This window comes from Erpetoichthys calabaricus, chromosome 1 (genome assembly GCF_900747795.2).
Source record: "Erpetoichthys calabaricus chromosome 1, fErpCal1.3, whole genome shotgun sequence".
Lineage (NCBI taxonomy): Eukaryota > Metazoa > Chordata > Cladistia > Polypteriformes > Polypteridae > Erpetoichthys > Erpetoichthys calabaricus.
The window spans coordinates 247,179,521-247,191,961 of NC_041394.2; the positions used below are offsets into that span (position 1 = coordinate 247,179,521).

Here is a 12,441-nt window from a genome sequence, read left to right on the forward strand (position 1 = left end):
TATATATATGTATATATATGTATGTATATATATGTATGTATATATGTATATGTATGTATATATGTATATGTATATATATATGTATATATGTATATGTATGTATATATGTATATGTATATATATATATATGTGTATATATATGTATATATGTATATATTATATATATATGTATATGTATATTTAATCTGTTTTAGAAGAAAGGGTCCATTATAATCAAAGTCTGTAGTTCTTTTTAGCATTTTGCTAGACTATGGTTAACCCTATGCTTCCCCTTTAAAATCTAGCACTCTAGCTAGCACTATGAGGAACTTTGGTGAAGCCACAACTTTGTTCAAATTTCACATTCTCCACAGTTTTTATTTGTAAAATTAACTGAACATGATTAAGCTATTAACAAACCATATTTAAAATTTTAAAAATTGACCATTTTCCGTTATCAACTCTACATCCATAAATATTTTGTTTGTTTCATATCCTTGCATTTCAAGTGAAAATAAAAAATTAAGATAAATTGGATGCAATATATTTCTTCTTGGTTGGCTAGTTCTGGATGTATTGAAAGTGCACACATGAAAGAGCTGTAAATATGGTATGTTGAATGTAGTTTTTCCTATTACCTATTTTGTGTGTCTTTGATGAATATTCACCAATACCTGCACCAAGGTTAGGGATCTGAATTGGCCTTTTCCTATTCATAAACTATCAGTAACAAAAAAAAAAGCTAGTGACTTACATGGTGAAAGAAAAGAAGGGTTAATTCAAAATAAAACACATAAAATATTCAAGCAATTTGGAATATTTTTTGAAAGAAAAAAGACATTGATTTTCCTTGCAATTGGCAGTGATAGAATTTGTGAGTGAAAACATATGCATTAGAAAAATTATCATTACTTTGCAAAATATGAAACTGTCACTGAAATCACCAAAGGCTTCCATGAAGAACAAGCAAAGTCATTAATGAACTATTAAAATTTGACTTCAATAGCATAAGAACAAAATCCACACCATCCTTTCATTAGCAGCAAAAATACTACATATCTGTTTTCAAGTATATCTTAATCTTTTCTTTTGTGGGTGTTGAGCCCACATTGAAACTTCACACAACTTTTTTTTTTTTTTAAATGCAGAGCCCAACTGGCAGTGTGAGTTTCAGGCCACCTTGATAGACCAACCCTGGCGTGAATCCAGGAGTTAGTCTCTGTATTACAGTTATAAGCAAGGTTTGTTTTAAGTTAATTAGAACCATTCTTTTCACTTACTGAGAAGTAGACTGAGGTCTAAAATGTTTCCAAAAAATGCTATTTAAAAAAAACCAAAAAAAAAAAAAAAAAAAACATAAAATGCTATTTTCAATTTAGCTCCAACAAAGTATTGCTAGGTATCTAAAAAAAATATACACACATACATACAATTTTTTTTTTTTTTGCTTGCATCAATTTGGTTTGGTTCACTGCTGAAGGTATGCTTTTTGTGTAGAGTCGATCAATGTAAAAATACATGTTTTGTTAATTGCATCTTTTTTAACACTAGAATTACCAGAGTCTATGAAAAAAACTCGTAGATCCGGCCCACCTTAAAACCGTTCTCACCTCTCTTTTGTCTTCTAAATGTGCCGATTAAGAGGAGCAGCGAGCAGCCGGCTATTCCATCCCCCACCATCGCAGAACGTTCACTAAGTTTTCCCAGCTCATGCCTTGTTTGATTACCTGGGAGTGACTGAACTGCTGAAGTTTTAGAATAGAAATAATAGATCGCTATTTGGAAAACATGCATTTCATGCGTGTTCCGTTTCTACAGTAATCTGTGTAAACACATTGCTAAAACAGAAACTTTTTCATATTTTAGTAATAAATGTTACAAAATGTAGGCATAAACTATAGAATGTGTAAAGCCCGAGTTCCTAAGATCAAATAAACACTTCCACAAAAGCTTCACACACCATGTAACAGCTTCCGTGGCGTAGCGCGCTAAGATTTGCCTCTCAGACCGAGTAGCTTTTCTCTGCCTCACAAACATGAGTTCAATTCCCCGCTGGGGATAAAGTGTTATTTCTTTTTTTTCTTTTTAACCTCAAACGGACATAAAATTTGTAAATAGGTATGCACTGTCAGTTAATGAGATCGTTATATTTTCATGTGGGATGCTCCTTTTAAAATATTTTTTTAACAGTTGAGACTGCAATTAACATGAACAACTGTCCTTATAACTTATTTTTTTCAAGATCCATAACACACAGACAGACAGACAGCACTGCGTAATACAGAGACAGACAGGCAGAGATATACAAACAAACAGGGAAGGCACATGTACTGAAAGAAAAAAAAATCAACATGTGAGTTGTTTCTGCAGCACTGAATAAGCTCACCCGCTCTAACATCACCCCTCCCCCGATCTGGCTCTCTAAGTAACAGCGCAAGTACAGACGCAAACCAAGTGTAATCAAGAGTCCTGGTTCGATCCCCACTCACTCCTATATTTGCCGTTTTCAGTAGTAAGCTGCTCTTTTTGTTAATATTATACAGTACACACATGCACTTGGTTTGTGTCTGTACTTGCGCTGTTACTTAGAGAGTCAGATCGGGGGGAGGGGTGATGTTAGAGCGGGTGAGCTCATTCAGTGCTGCAGAAACAACGCACATGTTGATTTTTTTTTTCTTTCAGTACATGTGCCTTCCCTGTTTGTTTGTATATCTCTGCCTGTCTGTCTCTGTATTACGCAGTGCTCTGTCTGTCTGTGTGTTATGGATCTTGAAAAAATAAGTTATAAGGACGGTTTGCTGACTTGGAGCACCACTGCCTTACTGTGCCACAGAGACGCCAGTTCGATTCCCAGCTTTGAAGAAAGTGTTTTTTTTTTTCCTCAAACGGACATCGAATTTATAAATTGGTATGCACTGTAAATCGTTAACTTTAAAATGTCAATCGCGGTTATTTCTGTTGATTAATTCATGCTTTTTTACTCAGAGTCAGAACAGGAGCTTTTTCAGCTTATTCAGCTTCTGATCTGACTCAAACAGCGCCAGTATAACTTCACACCCAACCTGACGCTGTTCGTTTTCAAATAATATTGCATTACTTCGACGATGTTTTCTGATTGGTACTATTCGCGTCATAAAATGATTTCTTCAAAACGTCACATATATTTGTCTCTTTCTTTTTTTAAAATGTGCGTTGTAGCACTCAGCAACTGGCCACCTGCATGTTCTTGCGCACACTAAATCAGACAGCGCTATATGCAATCATCAGATTCAAATGTTAACAGTTATATAGCACAGAATGGAAATCAGCAGTTCTTAGCATTCCACCTACTGTAACTTGCTTTCTTTTTTCTTCGGTTATAGTCTTGAATAAAAGTGCACTTGTTTTGTTATACTTCTACATCAACATATGTTCCTGTGTTTGAGCTACATGGGCATGCTCAAAAAATACACGTATAATGCCACGAAAAGTGCATGCAGACACTTCAGTTCGCAAGTATTGGTATGACAATGCAGTCACAAGTACACTGCAGAGCTTTAGCGCGTCTTTATGTGAAAACAGCATCAGATGGGGAGTGTCTGATGATTGCATATAGCGCTGAAGTTACTGCTCTTTACTATGCTTTCCTCTGCATGTCCTGGAGTACAAAAGAAACAGCACACAGCAACACGTGGGGACTGGCAATACTGGGGGAAAAAAACAGGCGGTCGTATGTATCGTGATACACTGCAGAACTATAGGGCGTCTTTATGTAAAAACAGCAGTGTCAGGTGGGGGGCGGTAGGGATGGATCCTGAACGTGACTGAGACAATGAAAAGTGAATTTTAAAAAAATAAAGCTAACCTTTACAAATATCATAAATTACACCGGCTGTTACAGACTGAAATCAAATGTATCATTTTATTCTAAAATAGTGAAAATAAGAACACTTCTCAAATGGGAGTTGTGCAGGGTCGAACTCATGATCTTCTGATTCCCAGTCAGCGACTGATACTGTTACGCCACGGAAGCAGTGATAGTTAAGTCATGTCAATGTCTCACACTAAGACGGGTTTTTTTGGCGGTGGCTTTTTTTTTTGTACCTTTTGTGAAAGTGTTTCTTTGATATTTGGACTTCAGGCTTCATACATTATATAAGTTTATGCCTACATTTTGTCATTTGCTACTAGAATATTGTAAACCGTTTCTGTTTTAACAATGTGTTTACACAGATTACTGTAGAAATGCAACACATATGAAATGCGTGTGTTCCAAATAACAATCTTATTATTTCTACTCTAAAACTCCACTTCACTCCCAGATAATCAATCAAGGCATTAGCTGGGAAAAGCTTGTTTACGTTCTAAGTCGTTGGGGGGATGGAATAGCCGGCTGCTGGCAGCTTGTCTTTATCAATACATTTAGATGACAAAAGATGCTGGCGGAGAGGTGAGAGAGGTTTTAAGAAGCGATTTAAGGTGGGCCGGATCTATGAGTTTTTTTTGTAGGCTCTGGTAATTCTAGTGTTAATCTTTATGACACAATTACCTAAACTTTTCCTTTCTTTTTTATCAAGATCATTAAAAATTGATGGCATTTACTTTAAACACCACTTTTTATAAAACATCAGTTTAGATAGTGTGGGTGACCCTCTCTGTGACTCCTGAAATTAAATTAATTCATGAATGCAGAGGTGATAGAGATAAATGGTTAATTGATTTTTTTTGCTATTATGACAAGGCATGACATTAGTTATTGTTATCAACATTGTTTTTATCATTCAAGAGGAAGTATCTTAAAAGTCCATGCTGGAAAATGCTATCTTCCAGTGACAAAAACTGGAATTATCCAGTATGGTCATTAATGAGACTTCTAAGGTAAATATTAAATGTCCCTTTCCTGTTTGTTCTTTTTTTAACTTTTATATATGTGATTTGGCTGTACATGTGAGAAAAAGATAAAGGTCTGAGGCAGCAATCATTATCACTCTCCTACATCTACAAAGTCATGGATTCAAATCCCAAACCTTTGTAGAGTATTCCAGCAGCATTCCACAGACATGCAGGTCAGATGTGTCCATGAGAGTGCCCTGTAGTAAACTGTTGCCCTTTCCAAGGTTGATTCTCACATTGTGAGAGAGATATACATTACATTGCTGTGATCTTGAACTGGCAAGTGAGTCACAAATTAAGTAAATATATGATAATAAGAGTAGCACATTGTCTAAATGAAGAACAGTTAAATTCACAGGAGGTTGCTGTATTGTGAGTTTTTTTAGTGTGTGCGTTTTTGGAGTAAAACATCCTACCCATCAGATGGAAGTTGTTCTTGGCCAAAACACTGAAAGCACAAAATGCACAGTGATATAAAATGATCAAATTCACAGTCTAATTTTGTGTTTTCAATAAAAACTGAAAAGTTGTGATTTAAAATGTTGAATTGTTTAAGCAATTTTAAACACAATATATGGTACAGTATCTTTCCAGCTGTTTTATATGTTAAAATGAGAAAGTGTACAATTTGATATAAAAGAGTAAGAGTTCAGTATAATATACTGTGTATTTGTATAAATGGTGAATATTTTAATGATGTTTTTACCACCTTCTGTTTTTAGTTGTTTGAATTATTTATAAAAATATCATCTTTACAACTTGCCAGGGTTTTAACATTTTTTTATGGGAACAGAAACATGAATATTGAAGTAGTTACTGTATAATTTTGTTTTGTATTTTTGCTGTCCATACTGTATTTAGTTTTATTGTTTGAAAAAGTCTATGTATAGTTAACATTTAGTTAAATTATTAAATTATTATTTTGTTCATAATATTTGAAGGTACTTTTCCAAAATTGTGCAGAGGAGCTTCAGCCTGAATTTATTTATTTATTTATTTATTTTCTCCTAGAAACATTTTTCTTTATACCATTTGACTGAACCAGCATGCTTTATTTTTTTCTTCATAGTACATCAAGGTCATAATTACTTTATTAATCACAATATAACTTGAAAAAGTACATATTTATGGCGCGCATTAAACATTTGACAGAATAAGATTGTTTTATGATATTTTCTATGATTATTATGGGTAACATTAAACTGATTTTATTTTATTTTTATTTTTTTTTAGTTTAAGATCTTAAATGTTCCATTGTCTTCCCATCTTGCTGCAAATCACTTTAATCAGCAGCAAGCAGAGCAAGAGGAGAGAATGCGCATGAAGAAACTAACACTGGATATTAATGAACGACAGGAACAGGAGGATTATCAGGGTGAGCAAATTAATAACATTTGTTTAAGAGTAATGGTGCCATTTCTACTCAGGGATTAATAAAGTATGTCAAATCAAATAAAAAAAAATAAACATCCTATAGCACAGGTACTACATTCCGAGAAATTAAGTCCATTCAGTATAATTTTTGTATTGCATGCTTTGTTCACATTTAAAATGCTTCCTTTTTAATCAACATTTCTATCAAAGGTTTTATATGTTAATCTTCTGACTTTTTTCTTTTTTTTTTCTTTTTTCCCCCATTTTATAAACCACAGTCCAGTATGATATTGGCCCTCGGCCACTAGCAGTCCCTGCCCACTTTCATATGTTGCATTCCCACCACACAGTAGGAACTGTAACCTTTATACAAAATATCTGACATAGAAAGAAGAGCGATACAGTGCATAGTGTGGTGTGATTGGGAGTTCACAGAGGACCCCCATACCTTACTGCTTCAATATAACCGAGACTTCACATGCAAGTTTATTGATTTGATGTGCTTCATGGTGCTGCACACCAGGGAAGTGGCTATGAAGAGTGATGAGGTGCAAAGTACGATGCAATTGAAAGCTCAAGGGGGACGGACCCCTTACTGGATTGCTTGGATGTGATTGTGACTTCACATGGAAGATTATTGCTTCAGTGTGGTACATGGGGTGGCACACCAGGGAGGGCACTCCATCTTCATCAGTAACTCTCCAAATGAATAACAGATTTGTAAGATGGTGCCAGTTTTTGTGGTCAACCATTCAGCATAGTTTATCGCCTGAATCCACCCCCACAATAGTTCCTGGTTGAATGAAAAGTACATATCCTGCAATAGGAATTTTAAAAAGTACTATTAGCTATAAATGGTTAGATTTCTGGCAGTGGGAATGTTAAAAAAAAAATCATGAGTTTCTAAAATGATACTTGAAAAAGTTCCTGCAGTGGAAAAGTGCCTTTTGAAAGGTTAGGTTCCTACCTTTGGCTTAGATCATCTAGGGATGCTTTCTTTGACATACGAGATTGTGAAAATGCCTCCTGTAACCTTTTTATTACTAGATCCTTGATTCACCCATTGATATTGGTGAAAGATAAGCAAAGTTGGGCAGGATACTTTTAACACTAGAATCCCTGAATCCTGCGAAAATATTTGTAATGTGGGACAACCTTAATTTTTCTCACACCTTCTCATCACTGCATTAATTATGCACTGATAGTACCTTTGTTTTGCAAATGTGTAAATCGGCTACAGGCAAGCAGCCTGATATCGCATCCCCCACCGAGGCAGCTGAAGTCAGACACAAAATTCTCACAGCTGAGGTCTGTTTACCTAGGAGTGAGGTGTCTGGAATTGTATAGGAAAATATCTATGCTATCTAAAATACATACTTTAGGAGCAAATATAACTAGCTCACAAAACTCATACTTTAATCAAATTGGCAATACCTATAGACTTTTATTTCAATTTCTGTCTTGAAGGAGCAGCAGAATTTTTTCAGTAACTTGGACCATGCAGGATTTGTAAATAAGACCTCCAATGCTGTAATCTCCACACTGAAATAAAAGCTCTGGCAGAATAAAGGAAACTTCATTTTTTTTCATTCAATTAAGAGTTTTTAAAAATTAATTTTGAATTGATCTAGTGAAATTCAGTTTGGTAGGGCTATTAAGTGGTGTCTCCAAATTGTTTACAGCTTCAATAAGGTGACTATTTGTACTATTACTCTGTCATCTTTGGGCCTGTTCATAATTGTGCATTTGCCGAGAGATGTACATTAATGCAAGTGCTTTTATTTTTTGACATGCATTCTTAGTATATGTTAATGTACATAGAATAATGTGTTTTCATGCACTAATTTTGCATGTGTCTGCCTGTTTTGTTTGTAAGTAAATTTCTCTGTTGCAATGAAAAATCATTGCAGTAATTTGCTATTGGGTGGAGACATTTTGTTGACCCAAGTGGCATGTGTTTTGGTGTTCTTTTAGTATGATTTTTGCTTTGCCGATTATTATACCAGTCTTGATGACTGCGGTTCGTAAGATGTGCCTGCAACAGAGATGATTATTAGGTATATTACTCCGCAAAGCCTTTGGCCAGCCCCATCTGTAAGGAACAGAAAATGGCACTTTCTAGGCAATGGTTAGGGATGGGCTTCCTGTGCTGTGCATTTTCCTGTGGAATAAATGTCCTAATGTGCATAGTAGTGCGTCTTTGTGCAGAAAATATGCAGAATGTCGATATTTGTTTGTGTGTTTTTTTTTTTCATTTAAACTACACTGCAGTTCTCTGAATTAATTCAAACAAGGTCCATAAAATATAGATGAATTATGCCTTGTGCCTTCTATTACTTGTAGTACGCAGATATGTTAAAAACACAAGTAAATGGGTTGGTGTGAATAAGGCCCAATGCTGAAGCTTGTTAAACCACCACTAAAGGTTAGTTCTCACCTGTGATATAATCTTAATACATAATTCGCCTGCCTCCTCACTCACGTCCGTCCTAAGCCGAATGCGCAGTCGCCTTCTGCGCAGCTGCCCGAAAAACCTTACGAGACCGACATCCAACCCCAACATCGCAGCAGGCGGCGGATTTACGGCCACAAAAATTCAAAGAGAAAGGCGACTTCGATTAAAGCTCTAGAGGCCTGAAAGGCGATTTCAACTACAGCTCGAGGCTTAATTACGCAATCTGATTCAATTACGCATTCATTCAATACACCTATATCAGGTTTGTGGTGCTTATACTTATTACTATTCCATACTGTACTGGAACATTCATCATTCAATAACAGTACAAGCCTGTACAGTAATGAGTAAAGCGGACTACAATCATTACAAAACAACTTCTTCGTTACTTATCATTTGTTCTTCATACACTGCTGACACAAACTCGTGCCTGTTTCATCTTACGTTGTCTAAACGGGCTCTTTGTCTAGTACATTCATAATAAGCATTGTCAGAAATTATACATGTAGTTAAAGCTGTTGCAAGAGTAGAAAATAATCAAATCATTTTTATTATTTTGTATAGTTATCTTGTAGGCTATAACACAAAGCTGATTGTGCTTTCATCCATTTTTGTGGTCCAGATTAACTAGTTTCTCTGTATGTGTTTAAATCTCAGTAATTAACTCTTTCTAGACATTTAAGGATTACAATTGTGCATTCTATCATTAATAATATTTGCACTGATGTTTTCACTCTTTTCATTTGTCCAGTCGTCATTCCTTGTTTGCAAATTTCTTTCTTTTCATCCACTGAATTTCTATACCTGCATTCTCCAAGACGGAATCATGAATAATCGAGCCCTACTCATTCACTATTAGAGCGCAGTAGGAATTAAATCTGGATAGTGCAATACGGGGTGTATTTGGGCTGTAAAATAACTTTCAGCTCATACTGGCACAGTTTAAGGTTAATTAACATAACGCATACTCGGGGATAATCCATTATAATTCAGGAGGAGAACATGATCTGCTGATGCAGAGATTCTTTGAAAACTGAACCAAGCTCTCTGAAACTATAATGCAATACTAAATGCGCATCCAGCGAAATCCCTTAAAGCTGAAGTTTGAACCGAGTGAAGCAATATAAATAAAATGAAAGTATTATCTTCAAATGAAAAAAAATTCTACCTGACCTTCTTTTACATCCTCTTTTTACTTTGCTATTCTTTACCTACACAACTTCTATAAGTAACAGTATTCCTTCTGTTTGCACCCAGCCATGTCCTCAAGAGCATACAATTTCAGACAAGAGACAAATACGAAGAAACCCTTGGTCACCCAAAATGGATGGTGTCCAAATATTTGCAAGTTGATTTAAGTTTTAACTGAGTTTGTGCTTATATTGTGTAGACATACAGTTCTACCTATTGTAGAAAGTGGGACACCGAAACACTTTACTTATGGAGTACATGCAACAATTTTGACCACTTCTTTAATTTTCTTCAAAGTTCTGTCTAAGCTAGAATAATGATATTCAAAGTAAACTCTTTATTTTTAAAATAAAGTGTGGTTTATCTGAAAAATGTGCTAATTTCCTGTTTTATATTACCTGTTGTTCTTGAATTTGGCATTTCTTTCTCAACTGAAGTTATGCTTACTTTCCTGTTATCCTTTCACATAAAAGTATATATGTATTGGTTTTCCAGAAATGATGCAATCCCTTGCTCAGCGTCCTGCCCCAGCTAATACAAATCGTGAAAGACGGCCACGATACCAGCACCCTAAAGGAGCACCAAATGCTGACTTAATCTTCAAGACTGGAGGGAGGTAAGAAGATATTAAGGAATTGTCCTAATATGGAGTAAAATATCTTGGTGTAATTCCTTGAATCATCCACTGAGGTAGACAAGGACTGAATATGAGAATCCTCCCATTACAAAAAGTACAGATACTTTCACAACATGAGTGGAATGTTTCTATAAAAATTAATGAAAATTAGGCAAAATATGTTTTTCATTACCCAACCTGCCTCCTGGGAATAAATAATGTTTTATCTCCAAAGACTGCAACATGAATCTAGATATATTTTTATCTTTCAATTTAACATACAGTATGCTGTTTGAAAATGCAAGTAGCTTTTAAATTAATGATGTAAATAAAAAAAAATAAAATATTACTTGTGGTACAGGGGAAGCAGTTACTACTACTGCTGCTCTTGAATCTAGTGTACTGGGTTTGAATCCTGCTTCTGTAGAGATTATGCATATTTTTATAGTGTCTGTTACAATTGTTCTCCAGGAAGTCAGGTCGTTCTCTTACATGCAACAAAATGAAAAGATGAGACTGATAAGCAATTCTTAATTGGTCCTGTGTGTGAGTGTGAGTGTCAGAACTGCCCATGTCTTGGACTGGAGCTCCATCCAAGGTTGGTTTGTGCATTCCAGCAAATGATGCTTCTCCTCCCTAGATAGTTAGAATAGGCAGGTTTGAAACTGTTATTGTAAGTATTAGTTCCAGTTGATCTTTCTCAAGAAAAACCTCAGTACATTGTCACTATTAACCGTGTTTTACCCGCTATATACAAGGATTACAGGTGACATTAACCAATTTATACAGCATCAGAGCAAGGCATTAACCACCCCTAGAAACAGTGCCAGGACACTCACTCATTCCAGGACAACTTAAAGTTCATAGTAAGGTTATTATAGTTAACAAAAACTAAAATCAAAACTGAAACTATTATTAAAAAAACATTTTTGTAAACTGAAATAAAATAATTAACAAAACCGAAATGAAAAACTAAAACTAAACGAAACTGTTAAAGTAGCTGGAAAGACTAACTGAATTAAAATAACAATTTACTAAAATATTTTTAGTTTTTATTTTTGAATGAAAACTTTTCTCTAAAACAGAAAGTCATCCACCACGAGCCACCCGCATATATTCATCCAGTGAATGGTGGCTGGTGACGGAGGGTGGCTGTTCACACAGCATTTGCGGTAACAGAGCAAGCTGAGTGCAGGTGCATAAAGAAATAAGTGCGTAATAAATAGAAAGCGATTTGCATGCCACCTTTCTTTGTGCTTGTTGTATATCAAGATGTAATTCAAACGGCTGAAATCAGAATGTGCTGGTCAACAAAACGTTTACCATATGGACAGAAAAATCACGAGTGAGTAACGTCTCAGTTTTTCTCAGGTCTGCTTTTTGTTGACAGCAATTCACCTGCCACTTCGCACAGGAGAAATTGTTTTTACTTTCTCATATGCAAAGTATAGAGAAAGTATAGTAATCATGAAAAAATTCTATCTCGATATTTTGATGAATATTGACGTTATAGACTAACCAGTGTCCAACAATACTGTTTTTTGGAATTGTGTGCGTGTGTGTGTGTAAACACGATAACTCAAAAACACAACTAGATAGATGGGTGAAATTCGGCATGCGGTTGTTACACCACAATTATAGATCTGTATTAATTTTTGGGCCAAATCCATCACTAGGAAGTGGTACTTTACCTGAACACATACTCGATTATTTTTATTTATTTATTTTTTTTATTTATACAGCTGCGGAGTCCGATTTATTCAACTTTTATAATAATTGTTCAATATATTATAAATTTGATTTGTTGTTGATGGTTCCTTAATGTATATAATATCAAAATATAATCATTGTCTTGCAGTTTACTCCTCAAATATCCATCCTCATATCTGAGTATACAAGAATGTTGAGGGGAGAGCAATCCCTGTTTTTTGAAAATAAAACTGCGCTGATCGAG

General features: G+C 35.1%; 1 protein-coding gene across 1 annotated transcript in view; it reads left to right on the forward strand.

The window, feature by feature from the left end:
- The window catches only part of LOC114660836 (regulator of nonsense transcripts 2), a 102,158-nt gene extending 91,667 nt beyond the window's left edge, over nucleotides 1-10,491 (forward strand). The window contains 2 exon segments of the mRNA XM_028813786.2: nucleotides 6,085-6,226; nucleotides 10,367-10,491. Of these exon segments, the coding sequence (XP_028669619.1) occupies nucleotides 6,085-6,226; nucleotides 10,367-10,491 (267 nt within the window).
- Nucleotides 10,492-12,441: the final 1,950 nt, after the last annotated feature.